The sequence below is a fragment of the Cyprinus carpio genome, chromosome B17, assembly GCF_018340385.1.
Source record: "Cyprinus carpio isolate SPL01 chromosome B17, ASM1834038v1, whole genome shotgun sequence".
NCBI lineage: Eukaryota > Metazoa > Chordata > Actinopteri > Cypriniformes > Cyprinidae > Cyprinus > Cyprinus carpio.
The window spans coordinates 23,408,989-23,434,884 of NC_056613.1; the positions used below are offsets into that span (position 1 = coordinate 23,408,989).

General features: G+C 35.9%; 1 protein-coding gene across 1 annotated transcript in view; it reads left to right on the forward strand.

Moving 5' to 3' along the window:
• Positions 1-25,896, forward strand: part of stxbp6 (syntaxin binding protein 6 (amisyn)) — a 38,587-nt gene that overhangs the window by 7,508 nt on the left and 5,183 nt on the right. The window contains exons 2-4 of the mRNA XM_042742860.1: positions 6,363-6,561; positions 24,480-24,610; positions 24,699-24,864. Coding sequence (XP_042598794.1) covers positions 6,408-6,561; positions 24,480-24,610; positions 24,699-24,864 — 451 coding nt within the window. The 5' untranslated portion in view covers positions 6,363-6,407. The remainder of the gene's footprint in view (positions 1-6,362; positions 6,562-24,479; positions 24,611-24,698; positions 24,865-25,896) is intronic.

Here is a 25,896-nt window from a genome sequence, read left to right on the forward strand (position 1 = left end):
GTAATATTACTACTGATCTGATTTTTTCTTTTGTATGCTACAGCAGTTCTATATTTACCTATGTTCTTCCATTGGCTGTGTTAAACCTGTTTCCTGCAGGTGTTCAGGTGAAAACACCCAAGAATATTTGGAAATGTACACATGAAAATTAGTTGAACCAGTGGCACTTTTGTATGCTTAATGCACATTTTAGGTAAACTGCACTGTGGCCTGAACCTGAAATAATTGTACATTTTAAGAATTTTCTTGCACATTAGTTTTTCAGTCTGGTTCTCATGAGAGCACCAGGAGATTTGATTTGGTGCTCACATAGTGTAACCCATTAAATATTACTATAAAAAATTATTAATAATAGTAATAATAGTGTTATTGCACTTTATTCAGTTGGTTTATTTCTAAAATAATAAATAAAGCATAACAATACTATTATATTTTTATGTAAAAATGAATATTAAATAAAAATACAATTATTTTACTGTACACTTAAAAAAATAAATTGCTAATATTTACTTTTTTAAATGTGAATATTCAACATTTTCAAACCTGATATCAGCACGCTTTTATTTTGGCAGGTTGCCAGCAAGTAAGTATATGCACTTTGAATGGAAATGAAATCTTACACAGTATTACAGTTAGTGGGTCTAAAACAGTGATTGTGCATTAACAGATGTCAACCATGTCAGAACACAAATGATCGTGTTAAATTTATCTGCCTTTACACATTCTTTATTTTGGTTGCGCATGCACACCACATGCACATTTCTGACGTCCTTGAAATGCATAAAAATGTTAAGAAATACCTCCGGCATAATTGAACAAGTGTCTATTTTAATAAATGGCAATCATTTTTTTTTCATCCATACATTTCTGAAAATGTAGGAATTGATGCATTTTGTTTCTGAAGACCATGTCCTCTGGTGTGACACAATATCCTGATCTTAATCGGCCAATTCCAGAGAAAACTTCCAGACCGTGACCCATTCATGGTGGTGTTTCTGAAGCCCCCTGTGAAGCCCTTGACATTTTTGTTTCAGAATTGTTCAAATATTTTACTTATTTTGAAACCACTACAAAAGTGTTACGTTTTGTTGTCCTTTGATGTGACACCCTTAAATTATATATTTTTTTATTTGAAACTGCATGTTAAACTACATGATCATGTGTCCAAATTATGCAAATGTGTCTTGCTAACCGCTAATGACAGGTTAGCTTGGAATAACAAGGTCATTAATTGACACAAAAGACTGAAACGTCCTTTGGTGTGACAGAAAATGTCCACCGCTGTGACACACCACAGGACCAAGATGTCACACCAGAGGACAAGGTCTCTTTAAAAAACATTTTAAGTAATTAAATAAGATTTGTTTAACTCCTTTTTAATCTTTTATGATCATTTTTATTGTTCTTGAATGCAATATTTACATTAATTTATTAAAACTATTTTCTGATGATTTTACAGACATTTTGTACTGTTATAAAGTGTCATGAAAAAGTATAAAATGTAATACTTTTTATGATCATTTTCATTGTTCGAATGATTGAAGTTAGTGAAAGTTATATTGTCTCATAGATCAGACTTAACAATATATGCATTTCTTTTTCACAAAAGGTATTTTACTGCCTATTTGTGAACTACCCACATACACATAAAATTATGACAGAATACCAGTCTCGACAATCATTCTGGTAAATGCAGTCTGTTATTTGGATGTGTGTCATTATATTGGATCCATGCATCAGCTCTTAAAGGGGCAGCAGCCTATAAATTGCTGCTGCTGTCATTAATGTTCATCAAACAATAAAACACAGCTTTGACAAAGATGACTATGCAGTTATTTTACACTTAATTATTACATTTGTGCATACTACTGACCTTATTTGATCTGTAACCTTGTTCTGTTGTATTGATCTATGATTGTAATTTGTGTATTTGTTCTTATTGTTACTGGTTGTTTAATTGCCTCTTTAATAATGTTTGAACTCTCTTATGCTAAGAAATATATATTGGATACATTGGATTTTATTATTTATATATATATATTTTTTTTTTGCTGATCTGAAAAACGATATGATCCGTGGCTCAAAAACGGTAATATGACCCAAACCATGAGATTTGTGATCCACTATTTTCTACTTTTGTCTACTATTGTCTACTTTTGACCACTTTCAGAGGTTGTATATGCACATGTGGTCAAATGTGTTTTAAACAGCTACGTTGGACTTTATAATTAAGAGCATTATGGGAGCTGGTTGTTTTAATTATGGGAGGTTGTTTTAAGGAAGCATAAGAAAACCTCGATTCAAACTTCTCTGTGTTGTGCCCAAACACAGATTATGATCATATTATTTATCCTAATTTATTTTTTGCTGCTCAATGCAGTGAATTGCTTTGAGCATTGGGTTAACAGTAAAGTGTACTGGACGGTTTGGAACAATGGATGATTTGATAATTTCATGTACAGACCACCAAAGTGTTGGTGTTGGTGTAAACGTGTGGTCATCTGGAAGCTGTGCACACATTATTGACATAGTTACACGGTGCAACAACCCTGTAAAGTCCACAATCTCTCAATGTCAATGAGGCAAAAAAGATAACCGTTGATACTGGACATTCCTGCAACTATCTACTGTCAACACGTGAGTGTGGAAGTACTCAGAAACATCAAGTTTTGGGAGTTAACTTTATAGAAACTCTCTCCCAGGATTTAGAAATGACCTTCTTGATGATGAAGACACAACGTCACTTTAAGGGATAGTTCACCTAAAAATTTGCTGTTAGATTACTCACCCTCAGGCCATCCAAGATGTAGGGGACTTTTTTGTTCTTCAGTGGAACAGTAAAGATGATTTTTAGCTGAAACTGTGGTCACTGGTTGGTTGTAAAATGCAAGTCAGTTGTTACCAAGAAATTAAAGGAGTCATGAACTGCCTTTGTTTTTTATTTTGTACTGTTCTCTGAGGTCCGCTTATAATGTAATCAAGATTTTTGCATCCAAAAAAATAAAATAAAATTCATCATTTAGAAATAATTGGCTATTTTCTGTCTTGTTTTTGACCCCCTCATCAGAACGCTCTTTTTGAATAGATGTGGAGAATTGTTGACTTGGAAGTAAATGACGATTGCGGAAACAAGCGAAGATGACACACAAGCATATTCAAACCAAAGCCAACACAGATAAGTTGTGTGAAACAATGCAAAATCAACGTTACTCACCTATCGAGAAGAAACAACTTAACCTCGGCATTCACTTCGAGCCCTTCCCGCTCCTTAAGTTCTCTCCACCGCTGGAAAGCTGCTCCGATATTTACGCGGGTCCTACCTCTTGCCTGATCGTAATCCTTCTTTTAAATGTTTTGTTCCTGAAATGTTTTCCTCTTTTTTTTTTATCTGCCGTCTCTCTCTATCTATAGTCATCTGCTAATATTGGTCCTGTGCACTCAAATTGAGCGCTCTCTTCTCTCTATCAGTACTAGACACGCCCCTTACTGCTGATTGACTACAAGTGTGTTTTGCGACTCAGTCCGACACTGTGATCAAAAGTGTTTTTCAAATGTTTCTTAGTGCACCTTTAAAATGCATAAATGCTCATATCAAACAATCAGACAAAGCAATAGTGAGCACGTAATGAAACTGTTACTCACACTTGTGTGTTGTGACATGACTGTCGGTGAATGTTTCAATTTTTTAGTTTTTGGTTTTTTTTTTAGTTTTTTGTTTTGTTTTTTGAATTGTTTGTAGAATTGTGCCTTGTTTGTAAATGAATCCGCAGTCAAATGAAGTGAACAAAGTGATATGTTATTTCTGTAGTGTTGTATTTCATCCATGCTTTCCTAATGTTGGGATCAGAAGGAAGGCAATGCTAATACTGTACAGCGATGTACAATCGGTGGGTGGGGCTAAACAGGCAGTGATGTAGATTCGGTGGGTGGGGCTAAACAGGCAGTGATGTAGATTCGGTGGGCGGGGCTAAACAGGCAGTGCTCTAGAAGCAGGCATTGATGATCTTCTGTGGAGGCGGTGCTTATCCACACTATTGCATCATAGAGTAGAAAAGTGGTTCCCAACCACGTTCCTGGAGGCGCCCCAACACTGCAGGTTTTCCATGTCTCCTAAATCAAACACATCTGATTCAGTTCATCAGCTCATTAGTAGAGACTCCAAGACCTTAAATGGGTGAGTCAGACAAAGGAGAGATGCAAAATGTGCAGTGCTGGGGGCCTCCAGGAACAAGGTTGGGAACCATTGGAGTAGAACATTCCACAAGCAGTTGTTTTGACAGGCTGCCTTCAATATCAGCTGTTTTTAGAGTAACAACAAAGTTTTGAGTTCTGAAACTTACAGGATGTTTTTAAAGTACAGTGACCTCTTATATGTCAAAAGATCAAGAGAATTTTGCAACTGGAGTGCTAAATGAGTTCATTCATCAGAGGATCAGATATGCTGCTATTTCGGCTCATTTCAAGTCGGAGTGACTGTCAGTCGTATGAAAGTGAGTTTTGATAGAGTAACTAGTAGATCTGTGCAGCTTGAGCTGCAATCTGTTTCAGATGATTCAGTCCAATTCAGTGAACTGGTTCAACTAGTTTACCAAAAAGAATCAGTTCAAAAGAATGATTCGTTCAGGAACTGGACATAACTCTGGACCACTTGCCTGAGGTTCTGGATTGCAGAAAATAATGTTGTAAATAATGTTCAGTTTCTTGCACAGACTAATTATTTCACTTCACAAGACCCCAATACACTCACCTAAAGGATTATTAGGAACACCATACTAATACTGTGTTTGACCCCCTTTCACCTTCAGAACTGCCTTAATTCTACGTGGCATTGATTCAACAAGGTGCTGAAAGCATTCTTTAGAAATGTTGGCCCATATTGATAGGATAGCATCTTGCAGTTGATGGAGATTTGTGGGATGCACATCCAAGGCATGAAGCTCCCGTTCCACCACATCCCAAAGATGCTCTATTGGGTTGAGATCTGGTGACTGCTGGAAGTAGCCATCAGAGGATGGGTACATGGTGGTCATAAAGGGATGGACATGGTCAGAAACAATACTCAGGTAGGCCGTGGCATTTAAACGATGCCCAATGGGCACTAAGGGGCCTAAAGTGTGCCAAGAAAACATCCCCCACACCATTACACCACCACCACCAGCCTGCTCAGTGGTAACAAGGCATGATGGATCCATGTTCTCATTCTGTTTACGCCAAATTCTGACTCTACCATCTGAATGTCTCAACAGAAATCGAGACTCCTCAGACCAGGCAACATTTTTCCAGTCTTCAACTGTCCAATTTTTTTGGTGAGCTCGTGCAAATTGTAGCCTTTTTTTTCCTATTTGTAGTGGAGATGAGTGGTACCCGGTGGGGTCTTCTGCTGTTGTAGCCCATCCGCCTCAAGGTTGTGCATGTTGTGGCTTCACAAATGCTTTGCTGCATACCTCGGAAGTAACGAGTGGTTATTTCAGTCAAAGTTGCTCTTCTATCAGCTTGAATCAGTCGGCCCATTCTCCTCTGACCTCTAGCATCAACAAGGCATTTTCGCCCACAGGACTGCCGCATACTGGATGTTTTTCCCTTTTTCACACCATTCTTTGTAAACCCTAGAAATGGTTTGTGCGTGAAAATCCCAGTAACTGAGCAGATTGTGAAAAATACTCAGAGCGGCCCGTCTGGCACCAACAACCATGCCACGCTCAAAATTGCTTAAATCACCTTTCTTTCCCATTCTGACATTCAGTTTGGAGTTCAGGAGATTGTCTTGACCAGGACCACACCCCTAAATGCATTGAAGCAACTGCCATGTGATTGGGTTGATTAGATAATTGCATTAATGAGAAATTGAACAGGTGTTCCTAATAATTCTTTAGGTGAGTGTATATTGTCAGGAGCCACAGGTATTAATTTTGTTTTCCTTGATATTATTTTTTATTTTATTATTATTATTTTTTTAAATGGGCAGCTGCTGATCTGCATTATATGAATGGTTTCAACTAAAAATTGTTGTTACTTTTCTGTTGAAGAAAATGTCTTGGGGGTGAATAGTTAACAGCTAATTTTGGGGGAACTGTTTCTTTAACACATGCAAAGTCGCACTGCATTGAAACCAATCACATTCAGATCTGCTTTCATTCTGGTGTGTAATACACACATTTCACAGTCCAATCAGATGGATAAAATTGATTTTTTTTGTTTTTTTTTGTTGTTAACTTTGAAATTTAGATAATCATAGTAAAGTAACTTTGTAACTGAACCTGTTTTTAAACAATATGTGAAAAGCTCTATAAAAGAAAGAGTTTTGCATCTCCAGGTCACATACAGTATAAAGATGTTGACTGTCTCAATGTCTCTCTCGTCAGAGTTCAGAGCCCCCTGCTGTCACCCAGCCTGCGCCATCGGCTACAATGAGTGCCAAATCGGCCCTCAACAAGGCGATCTTCATCCCGAATGATGAGAGGCTGCTGGCAGCCGTGCAGGTGAAGAGGAGGACGAAGAAAAAGATCCCATTTTTAGCTACAGGAGGCCCTGGTGACTACACCACATTCGTTTGCTTATCAGGTAACATCTTACTGCACCACTTCCCTCATTAGTGCTGTTTCACCATTACTGCTGCTCTTGTTAAGGGTCAGTGATCAAACTCCCAGCACTAGCTAACTTCTCCAACACTTTTTAGCTACAGGCATGAATCATTTCTCAAATCATGTTTATTTATAATTGGTACTTGAATTTAGGGTTGCATGGGGATTTTAGTATAATTGAGATTATAATTGAATTGACAGAAATGTGGATTAAAAATCTATAGTCTATAGTTTAATTTTTTTTCTTCTTGCATTTTCTGTGTAGCTGTTTGCAGTCCTGAGCTATGACATTTATTGAGCTGCTCATGCTGGTCTTTTATTGTGATATTATTGATTTCACATTTACTCATTCATAAGCATTATTTATAGTTGTAAGTCAGAAGTTTTCTTTAGTAGGCGGTTCTTGTCTAGAATGAGCTGCTCAGTGGAACAGACTTTACGGCTATCAGAAGTATTTATACCGTCTGCGATCTGCCCGCTTGTGATTGATAACAACTGTGTTCCTAAACTCTCTATGATCAACATGAGAAAAACTACTGCTCTCCAAAAACTATTACTACGATGAGTGTGAGTCAAGTGGAGGCGTTTCCTCCCTGCCGGTGCCAACACGCAGTCTCCTTCCAACTGTGAATCATGGTGGAGGGAAGAGATGTTGTTGGTGTGCTGAGCGCCTCAGGGCCTCGACTGTTCACTGTCACTGCGGACTAATGAATTCCAAACTCTTCTGCTGAAAGTGTGTGTGTTTCTGTGAACTCCTATTCAAAGGAAGTTGAGTAAGTCCTGAGCTCACTACCAATGAAATGTTAGCACTGTTATCACTGAAGTCAAGGAGACAAGATATAACATTAAAGAGGTGGTTGACCGTTTATTTTTTTTGTTCTAGGCTTGATTGTTTATGGGGTGGAGTCTAACATGTGTTAATGCTTCGTTTTTAAAAAACTCATTAACACATTTTTTCACATAATTTACCTTTATTCTACACTGCTCTGTCCCTTCTCCGATGAACGCTCTGATGATTTCCTGGTTTTATGAAGCCCCTCCCTCAGAAATACGCATTGGGCTCAGATTGGTTAGCTGGCCATGTGTGTTGTGATTGGCTAAACTGCCAGTGTGCATCTAAACGTCCCGCCCCTCACCTCAGAATGCGCTCCGGTTGTATTGTAAACAGTGGCATCAATATTGCTTATCAATTTGAGCCGATTGAGACCTAGAGAATATCAGTGAAGAACCTGTGCAAATATGGCTCGTAAAGTTTTTTGAAAATTACCTTTCATGCAGTGTGTAACAGCTCTAAGTGGATGAAAACATCCTGCAAAGTTTTAAATCTGAAAGTGCACCGTGTATAAAGTTATTATCTCTCAAAAGAAAGAGTCGACTCTGAATCATTGAAACGAGTCATTTTTAAAACGAATCCCAAGCTGTTTCATGTTGACTTCAGCATATTGCCCGCCCACTTGTTGGTCTTTTCGCATTGGTCTGAATGATGATGCAAATTCATTCTTTGCCACTAGGTGCCGCTTTTGGAGCTTTTTTTTGCCGCTGTTTCCCTGGTAACGCTGCACACAAAGCAGCACTGCGCTCACAAACGCTGCTTTATCAGGCGTTACAGGCATGATGAAATGAAAATGAGACCAATCATGGCAGATTAGCATCACGCAAAGGAGGGGTTTGGAAAAATTAATCGTTGAGTGAATCGTTTGGGAGTCGTTGAGCAAGTAAGGTAAAAATAAATGCATATTATAAGACAATAAAAGTGTTTTTTGACCTTGCAAGTATGTTAACCTGTTGTTGGGGACTCCCAAAACCAAAATATGAACCTTTCATAACTCATGATAGAAGCACTTTAACCCTTTGATGCACAACATGGGTCTAAAGTGCCCCGACAGAGTTTATTTTTCTGTATCTTTCCAAGAAATTAATTTCATCATTCCAGGAATTCCTCAATTAACTTTTTGATCATCAAAATTATTATTACAATTTTTCCTTTCTTACTTTTTGAATAAAAATAGTTTTTGTATCACTACGCTTCTAATGCACAACATGGGTCTAAAAAGAATGTTAATTCAATCACGGTTGTGTGTTTCTTTGGTTTAAAATTATCCATATTCATATGTTTTATAAATCATTCTAGGTATTCATTATATATATTGTTTTTTATATATATATATATATATATATATATATATATATATTGCATAAATCATTGTTAATTTTTCCTTTTTTACTTTATAAACAATTACAGTTTTTGTATTTCTACATCACGTTTACACACATGGGTCAAAAATGACCCATTTAGAAACCTTTGATATTTGATAATGGTCTTTATTTTTAATGAACACTCAATCATTATTTTATTTTTTTCTTAGGTTTTGTGTTACACACATGGTCAAAAAGTATCCATCTATGCAAGCATAATAAAACAAAAGAATAAAGACCATTCCTGGCTGGTGGAATGATCTTCTCACTTCTATCCAGAATGCTGAATTCCTGACAATTTTCAAGCGACAGCTGAAAACCCATCTCTTTCGATGCTGCTTGACTTCATCCTAAATTTAAAAAAAAAGAACTTCGTCTTTCTCTTTATTTATTCCTTTCCTTTTACTTATTTGAACAAATGCCTGGAACTTGGTATAACGAGCACTTTGTGGCTCTGTTTGCCTTTTTAAGAAGAATCCCTTAGGTATTCCCCACAGCCAATAGCCTATAGCAGGGCAGCTGCTCAAATCGAAACTACAGTTTGCAAAAGAGAACAATGCAAATAAAACAGGCTCCTTCTTAGCTGATGGCAATTATTATAAATATCAGTAAGTGCAGTCAAAAATACAACGAAAAAAAGACAACGAAAATACAAATTAGAAATAAGTAGAACATGTAAACCAGTCCAAAAACGCATTGATTCGCTGCAGGAGGCCTTTATTCACCCCACGGAGCTATGTGAGGCACATTTTATTATGGATGGATGTGCTTTATTACTTCCATTATAACGCTTGCAAGAGCCTGGATAATTTTTTTAATATTACTCTGATTAGATTCATCAGAAAGAAGACTATATACCTAGGATACTTTGAGCATGAGTAAAACATGGACAAATTTTCATTTTTGGGTGAACTAACCCTTTAATCATACACAACTAAATAAACATTATTAAACAAGGTATGGAGCACATGATATTCTCTTGTGTCAGATGGTGCTTAAGATGCAGTCACAGTTCCTTGACTTCCTTGTTTAAGCAGTTTGACTAATCTAGCTATTTTTTTTTGTTGTTGTTGTTGTTTGTTTGTTTGTTTGTTTGTTTGTTTGTTTGTTTTAGATAACAAGTTACATTTTCTACATAGTAGTCTACAGAAAGCCTGTAGGGCAACTACAGATATTGCTAGTATTTGAGACACTCTGAAAGAAAAGACCATTTTAATTGGCAGACATGCAGTAAAAAATTAGTTCCACTTTCATTTAGGATCAGTTGCTTGTGAATGGTTATTTGGTTTCGAATCACAAGGGATTTTCTAGTTTTGCCTGGACCACACTGAAATGATAAACATCTCAACAAAAACTGAATATGTGAAATCAGCTGCCGCCATCACATGAGTTTGACTTTTATCATCCGATAGGCTCGTGTTTCCAGGAGGAAGTGCTGCTTTGTCAGAGTTTCTGAGAGTCATGTGGTTCTTCCCCAGACATGCTTTTTCTTAGACATGCAGTGACTCTAAATCTATTCAGTATTGCTTGTCATTTCATGTTTAATGTTGTATAGGATAATTATAAATGAAGTTTCTCACTCCTTTTCCATTTGAAATTATCTCCATTTCATATATAATGGCACTTTTTTTTTATTTTATTTTTTATTATGTTAACCTTTTTAAAGGTGCAAACATTACTTCAGTTATTATCTCGGAATGACTTTAAAGGCTCAGAATTATGGCTCCATTTCTTGTAATTCCAAGTAGTAATTTTAAAAGTAGACTTCACCAAATGTTTGCTTGGGAAGAGGGCAGATAAGAAGACAAACGTGTCGTTGTCCTGCAGGCATTCAGGAATGTTGGCATGTCTGGTATGAATGTTCGTGGGTGTTTTGTTATGATTTCTTTGATCCGTGCTTCACATACTTCACAAACCAGCTTTTTAAATGCAAGCTTCATTAAAGAGGAAGACCTGGTGTATCCTTAAGCTAACTGTCTTCTTTAGAAGTCTATTTTTAGAAAATGTTTTGACCCAACATGCTTCAGTTTCATGGATCTTCAGTCTGTTATGTGAATTGGGGTAGTGCTTTCATAATTGTCCCGTTTGCTTGACATTTTATAAAACCTTCACTAATCGCATATACCAGGCAGTACTATAATATGTAATATAATTTTGTCAGTATAGTACCATATTTAATGATTTAGCAAACACTTTTATCCAAAGTGACTTACAAAGGAGGACGATAGAAGCAAACCACCAATATCTAAAATCATCAATTTCTAATTTATATATTATAGTTATATGTATTACTTATATATTATTATGTATGCTTTTAGGTATTATTTACTTTAATTTGCACTGGATCGAAATTGCATTCCAGAGAGAGAGAGAGAGAGAGAGAGAGAGAGAGAGAGAGAGAGAGAGAGAAGATAAATCAGTGTATAATTTCCATTTTTATTATTTAATTAAAAAAATTATGTAAAATACTGGTAAATATATGGATAAATTATATTAATAATAATTATTATTATTATCATTATTAATGTATTTATTTATTTAACAATTTTTACTTACAAATAATTTTTACTTTTTACTTACAAATCATTTTTACAAAAGTTTATTTCCCATCACTCTACAACAACACTTAAAAAGTAAAGGTATTCAGAACAGAACAGGAATGAAAAATAGAGTAAAAAAAAAAACATGAATTATAGTGGCATTCATTATAAATAACATTTATTATAAATAATAATCCTAAATGACTAAAATAAAACTGAAACTGTTGTCTTGTGTGAAATATATATATATACATATATAAAGGAATCATGCACATGTCCCTCTATTCCAAAAAAAAAAAAAAAAAAAAAAAATACATTAAATGGTCTTTCAGGTTTCAGCCTTACAGCTGTTGTTTTGGCACATGTTCAGTTTTTGTTTTGTCTTTGTCTTTGTTCTGATGTATCCCAGTATTGTTCATACCTTCGCTGCTTTGTCCTTCATTATTTCTTCTTGCATCTGAAACGTGTCCCTATGTACACTTTGTCAGTGTGACCACTGAGCTTGAAGCTGACCAGAAACACTTCTAAGAGATGAAAATATACAATTACTTCTAGTATGTTTGTTGCAGATGTGAGAGTTTAATGGTAGATTTCAGAGACACTTTTCATCATGACACCATAGTGAGATTATCTCATGCATCTGGTGTTATAATGTCACAATAACTGGTCAGAAGAAAGCTCCCAGATGAAGCACACACTCTCAGACCTTCACTGTTCCTTATTTAACACCTACGTTATACTCAAGACCTTTCTCAGTGGAATGTTTCCTATCCATCTGTGAAACATCCAGTCATTCCTGAGCAAGTGCAACTCAGTTTCTCTGCCTATATTCAGAATGAACTCATAGCTAACAGTCTTTCATAATGTTTGTTTTGAACAGTTTGTATCTATTATTTTATGAATATGTTACAATGGAGCAGATACAAACGCTACAGACCTGACAGAAAACCAGCAGTGTGTGTGCGAGTAAAAGATGTTTACATGGATCTCTTAAAGGTACTTCAGCAGAAAAAAGGTGTGTTCAGGTTTGAGGGCTGGATGAGGGTCATAAATTCAAGAACTTTCCAACATTGACACATGATACATTTTCCTGTTTATTACTGTGAATCTGCTTTCAAACTATCTGTATTATAAAAAAAAATATATAAAATAGAAATACCTTGACTTCTGAATGGATAAATTTCATTTTGACTGTTTTTGGCCCAAATAAAATAAAATAACATAAAATAACTAGTGCTGTCAATCAATTAATTTTTTTTTTTTACGAAATCCTACCTTACATTAACGTTTTTAAATATACTTTTATATTGCAATAATTTCACATTCCATCTTAAAATTAATGTAGAAAAAACAGAAAGACTGTATATTTTTAATATTTGTTTAATGGCATATTTTATGACTGAAGGCAATTATCACTGATACCAACACTACTGATGTCTCAAAAAAAAAAAAAAAAAAAAAACAGACAGGACAGGACAGGAAGATTAGTTTTTACTGACATATGGCCTGACCAAACATCTCATCTGACCCACAGTTCACTGTTGTTCTACTGAAGCTCCTCGTCACCTTTAGCTTTTCCGCACTTGTTTGACTAGCGTCTAGCGCTGAAGTGAACTTGGAGTGCGCATCTGCAAAGTCTCAGGTTTGCAAGCAGTTTTGATAGACCTGGTATTGTGTGACTTGGGGTTCCAAGTCGTCTTTTTTTTCCCTGAAACAAATTAAAAAATAACATGGCTTGGCAGACGATATGTATGGACAATGTGTTCTTCTTGCTTTCTATATAAATTAATGCATGTGGATAAAATCCTCTCCCTTCTACCATACGCTCTCTGATCTCTGAGGTACCTCCTCCTAACAACAATAATTGTAGCCATTTCAAGCGCAAAATAGTTTAAGTCATGCTTTTTTGGGGGCGCTAAATAATGGCGCAAATGCCAGTAATTTGATGAGCGCAAACATTAGTATAGTGCATTGTGTGATTCATTTGAATACTCTGCTCCCATAAATATTGTATCTGAAAGGGAAACTCCTAAAAATGCATATTCACTAAGGTCAGGTGCAAAAATAACTGTGTCCACGCCTTTCCAGTGCTAATTTGTCACTGAGCGTCTTTAGTGAAACCTGACTGTACAAATTTAACGGCAAAAGACAGTTTGTGTTGGTGCAGGCTGTTAGTGAAACTGGCCCTCTGGGTCTAAATAAATGCAATTCTTCTCAAGAAAAAAAAAAGAGACTGAAGCAGCAGTTGTGAGTGGGGTGGTCAACCCTAGCTCCACCCCTGCGTTAAATATTTTTTTTCACTGTTAAACTGGAAAAATTAATCACCTGCATTAATGCGCTAATTTTGACAGCATTTTATTATTTAATCATGTTTAAAAAAGAATTATTTCCTTTAATAGAGCATAATGAAATCCTCTTAACATTATCCTTGGCTATCAATTTTTGTTAACCTGTTTTGTGCATTCAGTAACTGAAATTAAGGTGATTCTTTGTTGATGCTACATATTACACAACTATTAGGAAACAAGAATGAGTTGCATAATTCCAATAGCAGAGACTGTGCTTCTTAACTGACATCTGCGTTAATTGTACTAATGAAATTGTCCACAGGCAGCTGGACACACACACACATACACCACAGGAGCTGTGTAGTTTAGACATCTGCCCACCAGGACCATGAAGCTGACATATGCTGCAATCCCACTTCACACCTCATTTCTAAATGACAAAGGCCAGCCCTCTTACACTTGTACAGTAATTATGACTATAAGTCATTTAAAATATTAATTGCAATTCATCTCATCTTTATGTAGTCACCGTAATACTAATACTGCAGAATAAAACTGTAATAACCCTTAACCCAACTCTTTTAGAGAACTACAGACCAGTTTCCCTTCTTCCTTTTATTGCAAAAACACTTGAACGAATTGTGTTCAACCAAGTCTCTGACTTTCTCACACAGAATAACCTCCTCGACAGCAACCAGTCTGGTTTCAGAAGTGGACATTCAACTGAGACTGCCTTGCTTTTAGTTGTTGAAGCCTCTCAGATAGGTCCTTCAAAGTATCTTGGAGAGGTGAGGTGTCCAAGTCGCAACATCTAACTACTGGGGTTTCTCAGGGCTCAGTTCTTTAACCACCTCTCTTCTCTGTCTACATTGCATCACTAGATTCTGTCATTCAGAAACATGGCTTTTCATATCACTGTTATGCTGATGACACTCAAATCTACCTCTCATTCCATCCTGATGATCCATCGGTAGCTGCTCGCATCTCAGCTTGTCTAACAGACATTTCTTGCTGGATGAAGGACCATCACCTTCAACTCAACCTTGCCAAGACAGAACTGCTTGTGGTTCCAGCAAACCCATCGTTTCATCACAATTTCACCATCCAGTTAGGCACATCAACTATAACTCCTTCAAAAACAGCCAGAAACCTTGGAGTTATGATTGATGATCAGATAACTTTCTCAGACCACATTGCTAAAACTGCCCTGTCCTGCAGATTTGCTTTATTCAACATTAAGAAGATCAGGCCCTTTCTTTCGGAACATGCTGCACAGCTCCTTGTTCAAGCTCTTGTTCTGTCCAGGCTGGACTATTGCAATGCTCTCTTGGCAGTTCTTCCAGCCAGTTCTATCAAATCTTTACTATTAATCCAGAACGCGGCAGCAAGATTAATTTTTAATGAGCCGAAAAGAATACACATCACACCTCTGTTTATCAATTTGCACTGGCTACCAATAGCTGCTCGCATAAAATTCAAGGCATTGATGTTTGCATACAAAACCAGCACTGGCTCTGCACCCCTTTACCTAAATTCATTACTTCAGACTTATGTGCCCTCTAGAAGCTTGTGCTCTGCAAGTGAACGTTGCTTTACAGTGTCATCCCAAAGAGGCACACAATCACTTTCACAGACTTTTACATTAACTGTTCCCTCCTGATGGAATGACCTGCCCAACTCAAACAGAGCAGCTGAGTCCTTAACCGTCTTCAAGAATCGGCTTAAAACACATCTCTTCCATCTTTATTTGACCCTCTAACTCTAACACTCTCTATTCTAATCCTATTCTTAAAAAAGTCCCTTTTAGACTTGCACTCTATTCATTTATTGCTTGTTTTCTTAAAAAAAAAACTAGCTTTTCAGAATTGTTTTATTCTATTTGTTTTCTTTTTATTTATTATACAATTAACAAAATTAAAAAAAGGTCTCTAACACTAGCTTGCTCTTCTTTTTCCATTCTATCTGTTTTCTTTTTATTTATTATATAATAATAATAAAAAAAACCTTGCTATGTGTACTGTGTTAAACTAACTGAGACTTGTTATAGCACTTGCATATCATTGCTCTTTTGTTGATTTTAATGGTTTCATTGTCCTCATTTGTAAGTTGCTTTGGATAAAACCGTCTGCTAAATGTAAATGTAATGCGTTTGTGCATTCATGTCTTTTTAAGGAAGGGATCTGAAATTCCAGTGGACGACTATAACAGTGACATATATGTGTATGTACTGTAAATACACTCAATGGAGCAGTGCACTTCATTCAGCAGATGTAGGTAATGACATTAATATAAGTGCTTTTGAATTTTACATACAGTATATATGCAATGCTTTTCAGAAGTTTGGGATCGTTGAGATTTTTAATGTGTTCTTGTTGTTGTTGTTTTACAGAAAATAAAATACAGAAAAATACTGTAAAATTGTTTTTAGCCTCAAATAGAACTGTTATTTTAAATTGTATTAATATTGCACAATATTACTATGTTTTAATCAAATAAATTAAGTTGCAGCCTTTGGAGAGTGATGTTGATTGTTGATGCTGTTTGATTTTTGATTATTGAATATTAAATTACAGGTTTTGCATTAATTTTCAATAAACAAAGTATACTTAACTGCTGAAATACTCCGATGCGAAGTCACTGACTGACCCAGTGCAGATTAAATAGAAGGTAAAGTCAGTCTCTGATCGGCCGTCATGCGTGTCAGTTGCCGGAGCAGCAGGACGGTTTGTGTTCCTGGCGGCCTGCTGTTCACTCAGAGCACGTCTAAAGGTTAGATGGGATTTAGACAGACGTTTCTCTCTGAGAGCTCCCGCAGGACGTCACAGGCTTCATCCGCTGCTAGGGTCCTGGCGGAGTAGCCTGCGTGTGACTGTGAAGTCACTGTCAGCTTGATTTGTCAGACAAAGATTTGAATTGATCACTTTTAGTGAAATAAAAGGACTCCAGCATGCATCTGTCCTTTATGAATAGTTGAGTTGTTAGGGCACAGTGAATATCACTTCAGTTCTACGCGCAGTTGTTTATGAGTGACGATGGAAGCCAATGGTTTTGCAGAATTTTTTACATTTACATTTATGCATTTAGCAGACACTTTTATACAAAGGGACTTACCGTGCATTCAGGCTATACATTTTTTTTTTTTTTTTTTTTACCAGTATGTGTGCTCCCTGGGAATTGAAACCACAACCTTTTGCACTGCTAACGCAATGCTCTACCACTGAGGCACAGGAACATTTGTTTCCATGAAAAGGCTGGTTGGAGTACAAGAAAAACTTCCTTTGTTATGTTCAGTTCACATCCGAGAGCTGTGTTACTTGGATTGCTGGCTTTAGATCATGGAAATGTTTCAGTAGAATAGAATTGAAAGCATTGTTCTCATTTGGTCATTGTGAAAGTTAACTAAAATGTAAAAAGAAAAAAAAAATGTTGTTTGAAATAAAATTAACATTAACTGAAATCAAATATTTAAAAAATTAACACTTTACCTGAAGCCTAACTTTTTATTGCATAATGCACATTACATTGTACATTATGGTGCATTCGATCTTTATAATATTTGCACATTCCTTTTTACGCTGTAATTGGTGGTGTGAAATGTTTGAAAGCATTATACTTTCTAAAGCTGTAGCAATGAATATAGATTTGAATGTATTAAGACTGTTACTACAGTGATTCATACAAGGCATAATTAATGTATGAAAAATACTTTTATAAAGCACTATATATGTTTTGAGTAAAGTGTTACCAAAAACTGAAACTACTTTTATTTCAGCTTGACATTTTTCATTTAGTTTAACTTGATGTACTATAGTAACAAAATAAAACTGAAACAAATATTAATAAAAAACTACGTACACAAAAAAAATTTACATTTAATTTTTTTTTTACTTAAACTTAAATCAAAAAAATCAATTGAAAACTAGTAAAAATATAAGTGCTGTCAAACGATTATTCACATCCAAAATAAAAGTTTTTGTTTACATAATATGTGTGTGTACTGTGTATATTTGTTATGAATATATAAAAACACACATACTGTATGCATGTATATATTTAAGAAAAATATGTTGTTTATATTTTAAATATATTTATATATATAATGGTATTAAAATTATACTTTGAGTCTAAGTTTGTGGTTTCTCCCTCTCCTCCCTTATTGTTTTCTGTCTGTCTCCTTGACTTCACTTTGGAAATGGTGCAAAAAAAACATACATAGAAAAAGAAATGAGGAACTTGGGAACTTTCTGAATCAGGCGCAAAGGCTCTGCCTCCCGTCACACCATTAAATGTAAAAGCCAAACTCATGTTATAAAACAAATGGTTGGCTGTGAAAGCGTGTTAACACAGCGGTCTGCGGAGGTCCCTGTGGATTTAAAGGAATGATTAGAATGCAGGGCATGATGTTATTATCATGCCAAATATCTGTACACACACAGACCTGACAGACAGAAAACAGAGATCTTTGTCAGATCTAATGTTATATATTAGTTTCTGAATAACATTACACTTCTGCACATCCTCACGCAGCTGCACCAGTAAAGTTGATTTGCTTAAAAGATCATTAATCAAATTGTTAGTAATAACAGAACTGCTCATTTAATAAAAATTTATGCATGTCATATAGAGTTTCAAACTCCAGTTTTTCAGATAAACAGACCAAATGAGCAAAACAAAAGAGGAGATGTCTCATTTTGATCTGCATTTTTGTGTGGAAAGCATATTAAATCCAAATAAAGTGTCTACTTTAATGTCAAAATATGGGTGAAATAATGTTCGACTGTCAATCAGTGTAACAGATATATTTATGTAAAAATGAAACAACATACTTATTCTGATCTGTACCTATTAAAATGTATATAAGAAAAAAGTGATCATACTAAATGTTACTATATTTTGAATGGTTGATGACAAATGGGTTACTGGTTTGAAGGATATAGTGGCAAAAAATGGTAAAACTTTTAAATGATTTAAATTTAAAATTAATTAATTAGTATTTTGTGGGCTTCAATGACCCTTAAAAAATATTATTTTAATAATTGCTTGACAAGATATTTTGGTATATGAATTATTGTCACACTGAATGACATTTTAGTGGGTTGTCTTCTATGAATCATGGTAAAAATGTGTGAATAAAAATAAGAAAAGAAAAATAAAATTAAACAAGATGCATTCTAAGGTATGGAGAAAAAAATAAGATTTAAACTTGAATTAAACTTTTATCATATTGATGCTTGACCCATATGGAGTAACTCACAAAATTTTTATTGACTTTTGTCACTAACAAAGTCATTCAGAGATCCAGTTCTGCGCTATATTTGAGTCTTGTTATATTGATGCTGGAATAAACTCATATTTTTAGTATATTCTAAAAAAGTTGTAAGCTTGTTGTGTTGTGGAGAAACACTGAAGAAATAAGCAGAACCATTTGCTGAACTTGTAGTCATCCAGATGTAATAACTAACAACTACTTCACGAGAAAGTCTAAAACAAAGTACAGTATACAGTTTCAGAGGAATTTGTGGGTAAACCTTAACACTATTTTCAGTTCTTGCAATTAAGGTTTTTACATTAAGGCGAAATGCCATGAAGCTCGCAAACTTCCAGCGTTTTATTTAATTTTTTTCCCAAAAGCAAGGCGACTTCTAAACAAAGAACTCAACACAACAAAAACTTCAAACTGTGCATGAGACAAAAACACATGACTTCAGACCTTTGAGCATTTATGTGTAATAGCTGCTCATGGGTTTGGTACAGCATCAGTTCAGCAGTGTTGTGTGTGTTTTTCAAGTATTTTAGGGCTTTTGTTTCCCCGGACAGGAAGGAGGACACAGGAACAGTGATGTCAGGATAATTCACTGCTGCACAGTGTCGTCTTTTGGGCTTTTTTATTCTCATCCTCCTGAATTTGTCCCTTGTCCAAGATTTCTTTCTTGCGACTTACTGCTTACCTGAACAGACTCTCTATGCTGAAGCGTTTCTGGCTTTAATTAAGTCTGTCCTCGGAGAGCAGCAGAGGAACTAAACTTGAGTTCACCTTCCTGTCTGAGAGACCACATGCAGGCTCTGTGCTGTCTGCCCGTGGACCTTCATGTTGTGATTGATGGATAAAATCCAGTATTTTACATTCTATTTAAACTTAAAAAACAAACAAAAAAAAATGTGTGAATGTTCATCTTCAGTGTGGCCTAAAGAAACTTTCTAAAGTGTTTTGAGAGAAACAGTCAGCATGCTGGGGAGGTTTTATAGAGGACAAGGAGTGTGCACTTTCCCTTCTTAGCTTCACCTTTGATGATCAGATATCTGTGACAAATAAGCACTCCAACAGAATGAAGATTAAACTCTGTCAAGCCAAGCGTAATGTGACTCTGCCGTTTGTTCCTGAATGAGGCTTGGCAACAGCCGACTCTCTCAGTCCAGACAACCCATATAACTTTACTTTCTTTCACTTGCTGAATAACCTGATGTCCCAGTACTGTTATGAAAAAGCAACAGATATAAAGTGTATGCTCAGTCCGGACTATAGCACTGTACAGGACTGATAATCATCCAGTCACAGTGATACACAGTGAGGCATTTGCATGACTTTTCACATCTGAACTGTTTAAAACATGTCATCATTTACTCACCCCAATGTCATTTTGAAGACCATCGGATGAACATCTTTCTTCTGAGGAACATGAAAGAAGATAGTTTGGAGAATTTTGGTGACCATAAACTTTTCACTGCTATTGATACATTTCTTAGAATAAATAATGAAAATCCTTTACTTATTTGATACACCTTTACTGATTTTATTGAGTAAATGAAAGAACATCTTTGATATTGCTAGTAATATTTCCAGATGAACACTTACTGGACTGAAGCAACTTCGCTTTACTTGATTATCCAGACATAATTTTTTAGAAAAATCAGTGAGTCTCAAAAAACAGGCTTTTAAAGGAATGTCTAAAGCATCAATACATTTCATGTGTCTAAACCTTAATTCATATGTAAGGCTTTGCAGGGTTAACATGCATTTCCAATTCCAAATAAATAAATAAATCCATGTCATTGCCAGGTTCAAACAGTGTTTTTGTATTTAACATGGTATATTTTTCTTAAAGCCTGAACTGGTTTTGAGACAAACGAGACAGAGAGAGTCTGAGTGCATAATTTAGGATCCGTTTTAAAACATTGTTTCTGTAGTTTGCTAGCCAGCCATTTGATGAGTATAATAACATCTTGGTGTGACAGCACAGGAGATCAGACGCTGTGCTGTTTAAATGTGCCGCAGGAAGTTGTTTATTAGTCTCAGCCGGATGGTGTCTGAGGTCTTGGTGGGTTAATGGTCCGGTTGGAGCTGTTCCACAGACTCATTTGGCTGGTGGTCTGTTTGATCCCGCCTCATCTGGATTCTGTGGAGCCACTATTAGGAGTTCCTATTCTTCAGACTGAGTCTTGAACTCTTGCTGAGCTCTGCTCTCTACGTATCTATCTTCTTGCATTTTCTGAAGATCTCATCCTCAGTGGTGGAGTGAGACAATGCTCACTTAAAGGGTCATGAACTACATTTTTCTAATATTATAATGTTTCCCGAGGTGCACTTTAAACACTGTCATAATTTAGAAATGCCTTGATTTCATCCCTCTGTAAACACCCACTGCTGTGATTCGGAAATATGATTGCATATTAAATACGTTTTTAACGTGGAACTTAAAAACTGTTACTACAACATTACAGCTGCCGAATTAATCATGAAAAGTGTTGATTACTGCATTATACCTGTTCTCTCGTTGCATTAAGGAGTTTTAGAAAAAGTGCAAAACACAAACCAGTGAAACATTGAATATTTTGCTGCATTATTGTTGAGATGTTTTTTTTTTCCATAAAAGTCTGTTTGCAAAGCATGTGTCAAATTAAGACTGGTTTACCAAAGAAACCACAAACAAATAATGCTCTACTGAGACTTTCACAAAGCTGAAAAAAAAACACTTTCCCAACATTAGGATCTTTGGAAAGTAATGTTATTTTATAGGCAAGTGATCCTGTTCTAAAGAGGGAAATTAGCATGTAAAGCTGTGGAAAGGTGGGGGGGCATTTCAAACATTATTTATGCATACATCATAACTGCAGTGTAAATGCATTCATGTCATCTCTGAGCTGCATTAAACAGTCTCATGTTTCCTCTGTAGTGCAAAGATGGATTTTGTCGATACTTATTTAATTTGATTGCTTACAGCCTATACTGTTTTAATATCATAATAATTTTAACATTTATTAAAAAATGTTAGGATTTACAAGAAAGGGGATGCTTACATTTGAAAAGGTTAGAAAAGCTGTTTAAAGGTTAAAAATGCCATGGAAGTCACTTTAAGGGGGCAAATAGCACCCTGTAGTGGAAAAGTTCAGTTCTATAACTGTTTATATCCTGGATTCACTGAATCTTGCATAGTGTCCTTCTTTTTGGCAGCGCTAAGTGACTCAAAACTGAAAGAAATCCCATGCAGTGTGTATTCAGCTTTATTCTGTTTTAGTGGATTAGATCTGTTTATTTTAATGTATTATATCATCGCCCCAAAGCCACATTCGCTTCACCTCTGCCCTTAATATGATTTATAACACGCACATGATTGTGAACTTTTTTTCTTAGAGGATATTAAACATTTAAGCTCCAGCTACTATGCAAATATCCTGCTAGTGAACTGAATTTATGTGGTATGTTAAGCGTAATTGTGGTTCCAGAAAGCATCAGCGGCCCCAGCGTGGCCTTTCTGTTTCCATTCAGAGTGAGTCTAAAACACACCCAGAACACCATTCCAAGCTTACAGAGTCAGTCTGCTTCATAATGCAGTGCTCACATGGCTCTAGGTTTCAAAAGAGCCCTGGAGATTTTTAAAACATATTTTGGGGTTTGTTGAGGGAAAACCCAGTGAAAAGTATTTAGCAGTAGCTAACTGCAAAGCATCTGCTTAGCTTCAGTTGAATGTTTTGCTGTCTAAAAGCCTGTTCACACCAGAATTAAATGCATCACAAATGAACAATCTGTTCACTAAGAGAGAAATGAGAAGGCACTCTGCTCAGTCGTGTGCATTAATTCTGTACACTCCCTCACTATAACATTTCACTTTAACAGTGACACATGACAGCCTGGACATCAGCTGATGTTTTGGTCATAAAATCTCTTTTGCCTATGCATTCTTCTCTATTGGGTGCCATTTCTGTCCAGTTGTCTATTTAAAACAAAAGTTCATCCAGAAAGGAAAGTCTGTCATCATACTGCATGTTCATCTTAACGGCTTTATTTTTTCTGTGAAAATGCATAAGCAAATGCATAAGTATGTTAAATCTGCGTAGAGGTGGATTCAGAAACCATATTTACAGAAGGTGCTGGACATCATATGCAGCATACTGTACTTCTCATTGCATTTTTGTCCAGTGATTGTGATGAAGGGTGATTATAGCATTTATGTATTTGAGTTTGATATTAGTTGGTATGGGCATTGTTAACTTGGACAGACTGATTTTGTCAGTGTATAGAGTTTTGTTTTCGTTTTCTAGGGATGTGCCGCTAACAATAGATGAATCGTGATAGTTGAGTCATGATACTGTATGATGCATATTGCAGTTTTTGTTGTGCATACCTTGCCCGTGTTTTTTTTTGCTGATTTAATAACATATAGAGCACTTTGTATGTGTGCAGCACATATTATCTATTGCACAATAGATTATTCGGGATGTTGAGTGCATCCAGATATTTCTACAGACACACACCCCTGAACTACTGTGCAGTGTGGAGCCTGCGTCAGAATGATCACAAGTGTTGGAGGTGAAAGCAGGCGATGGATCGGAGACCCGGACACCAGTGACCTCACACAGATGGAGGGAGTGAGAGGGAGGAAAAGGGAGTGTTGCACACAGAGGCCTGAACAAACAGTGGAGGATGAGAAATTCCTCAAACAGTGCGCCGTGGGCCGGATGTTCTCGCTCCAGCAGAGCCGGGTGTGGTGGGATCTGTAAACACTGCTCTGTGATACGGGCTGATAGAGCTTTATATTACAGGACCACCACACCGCTGCAATCCAGATCTCTGAGTAGTGTTCGTTTCTCTGTTATGTTGAAATATGTGTATGCAGTATATAGACTACCGGTCAAAATGAAATCTGGATTTCTGATTAATGAGTAGTGTTAGTTTATTTTTTATGTTGAAATATGTGATTATATATATATATATAAATATATAGATATATATATGCTTACCAATTCTGATGAAAAATACAGTAAAAACAGAAATAATGTGAAATAATTATTATTACAATTTCAAATAACTGTTTTCTATTTGAGTATGTTGTTGTATAAAATTTAAATAAATATGTAATTTATTTCAGTGTCACATGATCTTTCAGAAATAATTCTGATATGCTGATTTTCTGCTCAATTTTCAGTTTTTAAAATTGGTTCTTATTATTATTAATGTTTTTGCTGGTTAATATTTATGGCTTTTTTCTTTGATGAATAAAAAGTAACATTATAAATGCCCTTGTCACATTTGATAAATTGCATGCATCCTTGCTGAATAAAAGTATTATTAGTAGTAGTATTAGTATTATTATTAATCATACTTACCCTAAACTTTTAAATGGTATATCATGGTGTCAAGAAAAATATTAAACAGCACAAGATTGATAATAACACATTTTTCTTGAGCATTCAGCTTTGAGCAATAAATTATATTTTAACATACATTCACTTAGATTTGTTATTTTTTATTTTAGTTATATTTATTTTTATTTGTGATTTTTTTTTGTATTTTTTTTGTTTTTAGATGTTTTTTTTTGAGCATTAGAAATCGTAATTTTTGATCAGAATTCAAACATATTTTCCTTTTCGTTTTTTAGTGACCAATAAGAAACCGGCGCTGGTGTTCCTCACGAAGGTGAAGCAGTTTGGAGGCTCCTCGTCTTTCGTCCGGAGATCACAGTGGACCATCAGTCAGCTGCGGCAGGTCAACGGCATCGACTCCGTCCGAGTGAGTAGATGGCTCTTCTCCTTCAGATGCTGTGTTCTGTTTGATGCCATTGATCTTTGACTGCCTCTCCTCATCCAAAAATGTTCAGGATTGCCCAGAGTTTGACTTGATATTTGAGAACGGATCTGACCAGTGGACTGCGGGTTCAGCTGGAGAGAAGTGCGTGTTTGTCCAGATCCTGCATCACACGTGTCAGCGGTTCATCCCCGAAAGAAAACCGGAGTTCATCAACTGCCCCTCCAAACTGCTGGGAGGTGAGACGTCCCGTTCGAGCTTACTGTGCACTCTCTTTCACTATATGCTACTTTTTTGGTAGGGATGCACGATGTTGGACTTTTGCCGATATCCCGATATTTTTAAACTCATTTTGGACAATAGCCGATACCGATGCCGATACCGATATATTTCCTTTTGTTTGGAAACGACACCAAGTCTCTCCTGTGCAGAAATTATAAGCAAATTATTTTAATTTTTGGTTAGTTTTTAATAAGAACTTATTTGTTAGAATTAAAAAGCAACAACAATGAAGTTATTTTATAATTACAGTACATTGAAGATAACTATAAATAAACTATATTCAATTGCTGCATTTTTTTCAGATAGATGCGGTGGTAACCTTAACATTTTATTTTAAGATTTAACATTTGTAAATTGTCTAAAGCAAGAGTGGTAACAATTCCGAAAATCTTACACGTTACACACATGCACAACATGTTACACATTAATGAATAAATCAGTATATATAAAATTATTTTAAGAGACAATTTTTGTGTTTTTTTTTTTCATGTAAGCTATAGCTTCTGAACTTTAAATCAAAACATACTCATGATTTTATGACATCAGTTACTGCTTTATTTAATCAGAAACAGTCTAAATATTATTTGTGTATTTTGCTGTCATTTTATTAGAAGTAGGCCAACAGCGCCCCCTACAGAATTAAAACTTCTTACTGAGCGGGCTTTAGGATCGGGGGGAGACAGCTGCTGCAGGTGCTATTACTGTTTGTTTACTCTTTCATGCACGAAACGCATCATTCTGTATGAAGCGATCCAAAACTGACAATCTAATCATCATTTGGGCAAAACTTTGCTTCAGGAATGAGCCACACTTCTGAGGTGATCTAATCGCTAGCACACCCTGAGCACATATGAGTTAATGTATTCCTCTTATCGGCAAGACATATCGGCATAAATTTTCATATCAGGCCGATGCCGGGGTTTTTTTTACATTTAAACCCATTATCGGCCGATTCCGATATTTGTCCGATAATATCGTGCATCCCTATA